General features: G+C 28.6%; 1 protein-coding gene and 1 long non-coding RNA gene across 4 annotated transcripts in view; one reads left to right on the forward strand and one right to left on the reverse strand.

Moving 5' to 3' along the window:
• LOC106683958 (probable G-protein coupled receptor CG31760) overlaps positions 1-8172 on the forward strand; it is a 103799-nt gene extending 95627 nt beyond the window's left edge. Inside the window, exons 15-18 of the mRNA XM_014425735.2 lie at positions 751-894; positions 2126-2234; positions 3364-3482; positions 4078-8172. Coding sequence (XP_014281221.1) covers positions 751-894; positions 2126-2234; positions 3364-3446 — 336 coding nt within the window. The 3' untranslated portion in view covers positions 3447-3482; positions 4078-8172. The remainder of the gene's footprint in view (positions 1-750; positions 895-2125; positions 2235-3363; positions 3483-4077) is intronic.
• Positions 889-8841, reverse strand: part of LOC112211967 (uncharacterized) — a 15386-nt gene continuing 7433 nt past the window's right edge. For all 3 annotated transcript variants that reach the window (XR_002945794.2, XR_002945792.2, XR_002945793.2), the window contains exons 3-4: positions 2933-3112; positions 889-1978 (exon numbers count right to left, since the gene is read on the reverse strand). This is a non-coding gene — a long non-coding RNA (uncharacterized lncRNA). The remainder of the gene's footprint in view (positions 1979-2932; positions 3113-8841) is intronic.

Raw genomic sequence — 8841 nt, forward strand, 5'->3', positions numbered from 1 at the left:
TACATAGTAAGTGAAAGTAAAAAAATGATAAATATTATACACTCACTTATATGTGTATAGTATGTGAAATTTAGTTCAAGCATTAAAGTTTGTGCAAAAAAAGAAAATCCAAATTTTGTCCAAAAAGAAGAAAAGGTGCAAATCTGTGCAGAAAAAACTCAAAATGTGCATAATAAATTTAGTTTTATTTGATTAGTCTTTTATTTGATTCGAATTTCTGTCTAGCTTTGGTGGAGTTTGAAACAAGGGTACATAAGATGCAATGGCACTAAAATCTAGTCTCTAATAATGATGTTCCTATTTTAAAAAATATAGTATATAGAGTAGCTGTAACAAAAATTGAGATTTTTGGTTAAATTATATCTCAAAAGGAACCAGTGACTGATCTTTCCATTAATTTCATATTTCTACTGACCTTCCTTCACTGCTGACCTATTTATTATAGTTATTAATTATTTGGTATATTATTGATCCTAAATTTTCTGTTGTTTTTAAACTTAATTCTAGCTTAATAACTTAACCAGACAAAAATTTAGAATTTCTTTCAATTTATAGAAAGCCACAATCCTGGAATACATAATTTGAAGTGTAGTAGACTGTCTCTGCCTAAATATTGGGATGAATTTGAAAAATATAGATTACTATAATTTAATAATGTAGTATAATATAATAAAATATAGTATAATATAATAAAATATAGATTAAGTTTATATATAGTAAATATCTTAGAACGTTTTTATTGACTTTTAGGTTTTACGAGTGATTCGAGGCCAAGGAGATCAGTGGGACAAAAGAGCTAGAGCTAGAGCTGTAACTGCTTCCTTTTCTTTGAATGGGATTGGGTTGGTTGCTGATGAAACTACAGATCTTTATCAAGAAAATGAGGAGTTAAAAGTAATACTATTTTTAACATTAGTAATCTTCTATTGATATATCTATAGATATTTTCTTCAATGTAAAAGTTACTTTAATTTTTGCTTAATATTTTAGTCCTGGTATTTTACCACAAAGTTATATTTAAAGTTAGTTTTTTGATTGAGGTATCAACACATCCCAACTTCCTACCAGCATCACCGAACGCAAGGAAGGCTTCTTCTACTGCAGCTCTGGATCTCCCAACAATGTGGATATCATCAGCATATCCAAAAATTTGTACTGTCCAATTAAAAATTGTTCCACTGATCTGGATCATTTATTTATGTATAGCTTTTCCTTTTCCTTTTTCATATAGATTTTCCAAACCAAATGTATTGAAGAGCAGGCATGCAAGGCAGTCAAATACCATTATCAGAGGTAAATCCTTTAGTAGAATTTCATGTAAAACCAAATACTAGAGGCTAACAAAATTATATCCAAGTTGGTCCTTACACATTCCAATGAGCATATTATTTTATGTACATCGTTTTTTTGCAATCCATGTATATGGTTTTATAGTGTTTAAAAGTGGCAAAAATCTTAGGTAGGTAGATCCTCCCTTACTATTTCTATGCCAACTGCTATATTGCTTTACTAAATCATTACTTAGATAATTTCTTCGCCACCATGTTACATTTGATATGTTATCTTCTTAACCATGTTATATTTAAATTACCATTATTATTATGGCAGCACCATAACCTGGTTATAGGTCTTGTTTTCCACCAACTCCTTCCTTCAGTCGTCACAGTCTTGTACAGATGCCATCCAGTTCCTGACTAGGATTGTTGTTGCCATCTCCTGTTTAACCACCTGCCCAATTCAGCTTCTTGTTTACATAAATTGGCTGTGTCAGCAGTATTTTGTCTATCCACTATCCTTGCTAAATGGTGTACATATTTTAATCCCCAACTTCATTTTTCTGATCAGCCTCCTCAAAGGTATTGTATAGCTCCTGTTTGGTATATCGCTTCTCCAACTTTCTATTTCTCCAACATTAATAGCCTCCAAAAAAGTGAATAAAGACCTCACCTAATATCTTCCTGAAGGTTTTCCTCTCAAACTTTAACATTTTAGATTAGTGAATGTGGATAATGTTAATTTTAATTAATTTATAAGTTATTATATATAGTTATATAAGCTATATACATACTAAGCATTGATTCTTTTATTAATTAAAGTTGTTAACTGTTATTTTTTTCATATATAGGAAGAAATTCAGAAATTAGCAGGTCAAATAGAATTCATGAAAATTGTAAGTATGGAGGTAAATAACAGACATGTGAAACCTAAACCAGGAGGATATTTCAGTGGCATAGGTAAGTTGTAAAAATGTATTAATAAAAATATGTGTTTTAATTGTTTTGGTATAAAGAAATCATATCATTTAATAATTTTATTCATATCTATTATTTTTTACCTAAAATTCCTGATTTATCCATATACTCTGTCCCTCAAAATTCTATATTTATATGAAAAATTTTTTCCTGTATTCTTTATCCGATATTTTTCTAGAAATCATCTCATATTAAGATCAAAATTCCTTTAGTGTAGGCACTATTTGCATCCTTTAACTGCTTTATTCATCTTGTACCATAACCTGACCAATTTTGGTACTATCCCTCACATTCCACAATTTTTATTATGATAATGCAATATACTGATGTCTCCCAAACTCACTGTATGCTAGATTAAAGGTGAGCTTACACTGGAGATAACATTACTAATAGCATTTCTTACTAACATTTGTTTATCCTGGTCATTAATGAAATGTTATTTCTAATAAAAATGTAAATAACATTTTATTTTGTTTGCATTTATTGAAGATGTTAACAACATTTCGCTACTACCAAACTGTATAAACAAAAGCCATAAAAATGTTTGATAGAAATAGTTGTGTTGAGAAAGTTCCACTATTGATTGGTCTAAACATTATGCATCCAAATGTTAATAACAAAAAGTTTATCGATATTTAGCTAATCTCGGTGCTTCTGGTAATATTTTGGCGTAAACATACCTTAAAGCAACTCGTTAACTGCTACCCAAAATTTGTTCTAAGGATTCCTTTGGTAATTGTGTCTCTCAGTAGTAAACAGACTTCCTCATTATCCATTAAACAGTTATTTCCCTCCTTTTATTCACAACAATTCCTTGGTTCTTTCTTTTACAATCTTCCAACATTCTTGAGGTCTTCACTCTATAATCATCAGTGAGTTCTCTTAAAATCATATCTAGTCTCTTTGAACTATATCATACTCCCTTCTGTACAGTAACTTTCGAAAAAACCTTCCCAGCTATTAAATTAAATTATTATGTTATTAATCCATTCAATCTAGGAAAATATTCCTCACAGATGTTATTCATAAAAATGTATCAATCTATTCATTGAAAAAAAAAATAGTATTAAATTTATGGTAATTTTCTTGGTTCTTATTTTTAATTTTCAAGTGGGAGGAGGAATGCACCTACAGAGCCCACGAACACCAAGGGAACCTCAAAATCCTGGGAGTGAGAGCAGGGATCATGTCTGACAGGGTGATAAAAAAAGTGAAGTTTGGTTATAATAGGTATGTTATGATCAATAATTATAATATATATTGAGTCTAGAAAGTCTAAAGTTTTCTTGTTGAGGAAACTAACTTCATTACATAACCAACTTTTTTTTTTTTAATTATTTTAACTTAAATTTTAATACTTCATTTATTGTCATTATTTGATATAAAAGTGTGTTTTAATTCCTAAAAATTTAATTTGAATGAGCATTTAAGTATTTTTTTATTTTAAAAAAAATCTGTGCCACTACAACCCACGAAGGGTCAAAGGTTGTACTTCGTAAGGATAAAAATATATACTCTGGTAATTTTCATAAATATCGATAAAGAGACAAATTCAATAAACTTTCTCTTATCATTCAATGTTAGAGTTCAGCTACTTTTTAACATAAGCTCATCAAAGAAAACAACTTACGAAAGTTTAATTGAATCATGGTACATGTTACTTTATTGTAAAAAAAGGTGTTTCTCTTTTAACAATCTATTTTTATTATTCTCCAATAAATTTATAACAATCTCGTAAGACTATTATTTAGCCAAACACTTCAAATATATTTATTAATGCTATAATAGTATACTCAATCCCAAACTAATTTTTTCTGCATTTCAGATGTCAATCAACTGGTATCAAGCCGAAAATGTATTTCATTGTTATTATTTTATCAGGGTTCTTGTATATAAATATATTTTATATTTGTATGTGTAAGCATTAAAATTTTGTATTACAGAATGCAGTTAAATTATATTTAATTTAATTCTTATTGTAAATATGATAATTTAATTTTATTCTTATTTATCAGGGTTGACAAAAATAAACATGTATAGTTATATATATGCCCTTTGCCTTCATTAAGATACATTTTTATATAAATGATATTAAAAGAGAATTTATATTTTTAGACCTGTTGATATTGTTATTATATTTTTCATCGTTGTTGTAGTTTGTATATTAAATATATTTATAAAACCCAAGAGATTCAGTTAGTGTAACTTGATTAAAGGCACCAATTGTCATACAGCAGTACACTCAATGTTCAAAATTATTTATTCTTACATAATATTCCCAACAATTTATTTGATGAGAGTGTAGTTTCATTAAATATCAAATTTGAGACCCTTTGTTTCCAAGGTTTAAAATTCAATAATTACTAAGTCTGAAAATCTTATTCATATTAGTTTTCAAGAAATTATAAATCATTCAATTAAGACGTATTGAGAAAGTATTCTAAAATTGATGCTCAGTATATGTGTGAAGCTGTAAACAAATATGTGAAAACACGGCATAGGCTGAACATGGCTTTAGTGTTTTTCAGGGTTTTTTCCTTAATAAATTTAAGCTGCTTTACTGGTGTTCGTGATTGTTCTCGGTGTAGTACAGTGGTATAGCAGGACGGGAACCGTGTTCCCACTCTGCTTTTTCCTAAAATCCTATATAATAATAGGTGGCCTGCATTTTTTTCTGAGTTTTAACATAACAAGGGCGGAATTAGTTTTAACTATTTTAAATAGCTGTCAAATAAATACACACTGACTTTAAGGCTAAAAATCGGTGAGCACTTCAGAAACCACCTTGTAAAGGAATGGGGAAGATGTTAAGCGTTACTGGAAAGAGTACACTGAAAAATTTACTACTACACCACAGGTGTAGTACTACTTGTTATTCTGTTTTATTTTTGTATGGAAGATTGGTTGCTTTAAAATGGAATGAGTGTATTCCATATAATTATTTGTTTAAAGGAATAATAATTTTAAAAAATTTTAATTTTAATCAGGATCTTTAATTTGATCAAAATATTTTATGCTATATTGTGGCTAACTTATAAATATTCAAACTTTTCCAAAGTTTACAGTGACAGCACTCCCAAGAAACTGCAGAAAATATCACAAGTTTAAAGTTTTAAAAATATTTTTAAAAAACAAATTCTCGATTTTGAATAGAGATAATTCTTGCTAGTCCAGTTTAGGAACCCATTTTTTCTCCCATTATGGCTCATGATAAGACACTTGTGGTGCCATTGCTTCTCGGCATCTTTCATAAAACACTGGAGTGTGAGTCCAGGATACTTAAAATATTTTCAGATTCTTAAAAATGTGCTTCAAATGTTGCATGAATCCACACCTGAGTGGTCCTCGCCTTTTTCTTTTTCTATTCTAAAGAGTTTTATTATTACTCACTGTTCAAATATTTTGTTAGTAATTAAAGCTTAAAGCTATGAATTCTTTCTTGATGAAATTCACTCAATTTTACTGTTAATAATACCTTAGTTAGTTTTTTTTTATTATTTTCTATTTTTAAATGATTATAAGAAAGCTATTGTATTTACACACTTGTGCCAAATGGTCGAATGACTGTATCTAACCATTATCATTACCATACTTGTGAATTATGAAATGACATATCGTAATTATATTTCATTACTGGTTTTGTGTACTGATCTTGTGTCAATTGGTCAATAATATTTAATTATTCTTCTCGATGTTAAAATGATATTGGATACAAAAGTCAATTTTTAATTGTTAATTAAACATTATTTTTTTGAAAATATTAATCCTAGTTATATTCAATTAGGCCTTACCTTTTAAAAAGGGATTGGTGAATGTGTTTCTTTGAAATGAAGAATTAGTTTTGTTAGAAAACCATAAATATACAATGATTTTATATTTGTTGTGTAGTAATACTAATTTATATAAGTATGTAGAAATGTTTATATTAATACAACATAGATACAAGATATTTATTGCTGTAAATATTGAGGAAAGGTGCACCATGTATATTCCTCTTATATTTAATTATTTTTTATCTGTAAATGTATTATATATAGTGAACTCTTGTGGTTGTATTAATTTAACTAAGCTTTTGTATTATATTAAACTCATAATATTAAGTTACATGCTTCAGTAGGCTTTTGAGGTACTATAACTGAAAGAGAGTATAAAGAAGCACAGAAAAACCATTAAGATTGTTGAGAAAGCAAAGCTTAGGTTAGCTTTTCTTTTACTCAAAAGACAGTCTTCAGTTTTATAAATTTTGAACAATGAATTTAATCTAGGACTGTTTTCTAAGCACTGAAAGAACATTTTAACCATCAAAAAGTATGGTTCTTTTATCTAGAATAAATAACTTAATTTTTTTCATTCTTTCCACATGAATATATTTATATTCTATATCCTATATTCATTCATTCATTTATTTCATTCATTATTAATTAAATTACTAGAGAATGTAAGATCGAGAGCGCTTTTCCCAGCAGTTGCCACTTAACTCCTTCATGGGCTATAATAGGATTATGTTTCTTTGCAAAGACTTTTTGATTATAACCATTTTCGGTGTTAAAAAAAGTGTAGTTAATTCTTGATCATTTCTTTAACATGAATATAATAATTTTCAACACTCATTTGAAGCTCTGCTTGTTCAAAAATTATATTTTCTTTCAACAATTTCTTTCAAAAAATGAAAAGTCTTCCTTTGAATGTTTAATTAAAACAAGCCTTTAATACATCAATATTCCTAAGATAAAGTTAAATACATCGTAATCCGATTTATTGTTTTTATCAATAATACCCAAATATAGCTATCATTCGGTGCTTAAAAAGATGACATTTTATTCAAAAAATGATTTGTATATTCTCTTCAGTTTAGTCTCTAAAAGCATTAGTTAAGTGTGACAATGTACTTAATAATTTGTTTAATGCTGAACATTGGAAATGGTCTTTTGCCATTTGTGACTGCTTTTAAGTTGACCAATGTTCAGCAGTTTTCCCAGGGTCCTGAGGAGAAGGTACCCAATTTCAAACTTGGTTGTGAACTTTGTATATAGCATGGGCGATATTGGTCCATAGTTCATTTATTAAGTGTATGCTGTACATATTACATTAAGATGTTATATTTATAAAAGTGTATATATTATTTTGAAGGTTTGTACTATTGAAGAGCTTTTTACTAACATTTTTCTAATTAATTATTGCAATTTTACCTGAAAAGCTCTTTGATAGTTTGGTTGTTGTACCTATCACAAATTTCTAGCGGCTCATTATCCAAGTGTTGAGTTTGAAAAGGTTGTTGACTGTTTTTGCAAGTTTAGCATAGTGGCCTTATAGAGGAAGAATAACTTTTATATTGGTACGTCATAGGTTTTTTAATACCCTTGCTATCCCTAGCTCTGATAGAGAAATGTTCGACCTAAATGTTCAACTGGTGTCATTTTAATAAACAATAACGTTCTGAAATGTATTTAATTATTATACAAATCTGTGATTTGATAATAAATACATTATATAAGAGTGAAGTTGGGCCACTAGTCATTGAATAAATTAAGAAACAAAAACAATGATTGTAGTCTTATTTATAAGATCCTTAATGATGCAGCAAAACCAAGATATTTTCAAAACTATAAGTGATTGATAGGCTTTGGGTTCAAAACTTCATGTTTTCAGGTGATCAAAAATGAATTCTGGCATATTGTTCAAGTGTTAACTTATTCAATATTTATTGATGTAATAGCATTTTGTATGTTTTTCTTTTTTACATTTGGTTCCAAATAACATCGCTTGGTGCTTGGAATAGAGATCTGTATACTCTCACATATATACTCATATATGTTTAAACATTTATTTAAATGTTGTATTACATGTGACAATTAATTGTATAGATGAAGTGTTACATCATCTTGTATTAATGGTGTTGAATAAAGGTATTTTATATATACGCCCATTTTTTAATGAAAATATTACTACCTAAAGAGGTCCATTCACTTTCATACGAGTGGAATGATTGGTTCATGAAGAGAAGTGGATCTTCATACTTTATAAGAATTGACTGTTCCCACACAGCATCATAAGGCTCCAATAATTCGGCAACATTGTTGGACTTCTCCTGCTCTACAGCATTTTGTACCTAGGTACCCATTAAGTAAAAGATTGCTGTTTGGAATATTCCTTTGATTTGATACCATACTGAGAAGTGCCTTGTTGATTTGTATTAATTCTTCCAAAAATGATTTATTTTCTTCAAAAGTACTGTTAACACGTTCACTGCTAACTACATCTCGTAGTTGGTGTTATTGCCTGTGACACCAACTCGTAATTTGCTTACTTGGCTTAATTGGCCAAACTTAAATTGGCTTCCTAGACTGAAATCTTGAAAAGTATTGTGGCAGTCAACGTGTTAAAAAATGGTAAAAAAAAACCAATTAAGTTTAAGATATAAACCAATAAATGATAAACTAACAAATTATTTTGGTACATTGGTAGTATGCAGACCAACTATCCCTAACCCACTATTTTTATTCACAAATTATGAATAATTATTAACCCAAAATTATAATACAAAACCTATTCCAAAAAAAATATTTAAAGTTATACGGTCAACTATATA

The sequence above is a fragment of the Halyomorpha halys genome, unplaced genomic scaffold (assembly GCF_000696795.3).
Source record: "Halyomorpha halys isolate HHAL.00 unplaced genomic scaffold, Hhal_1.1 Scaffold531.1, whole genome shotgun sequence".
NCBI lineage: Eukaryota > Metazoa > Arthropoda > Insecta > Hemiptera > Pentatomidae > Halyomorpha > Halyomorpha halys.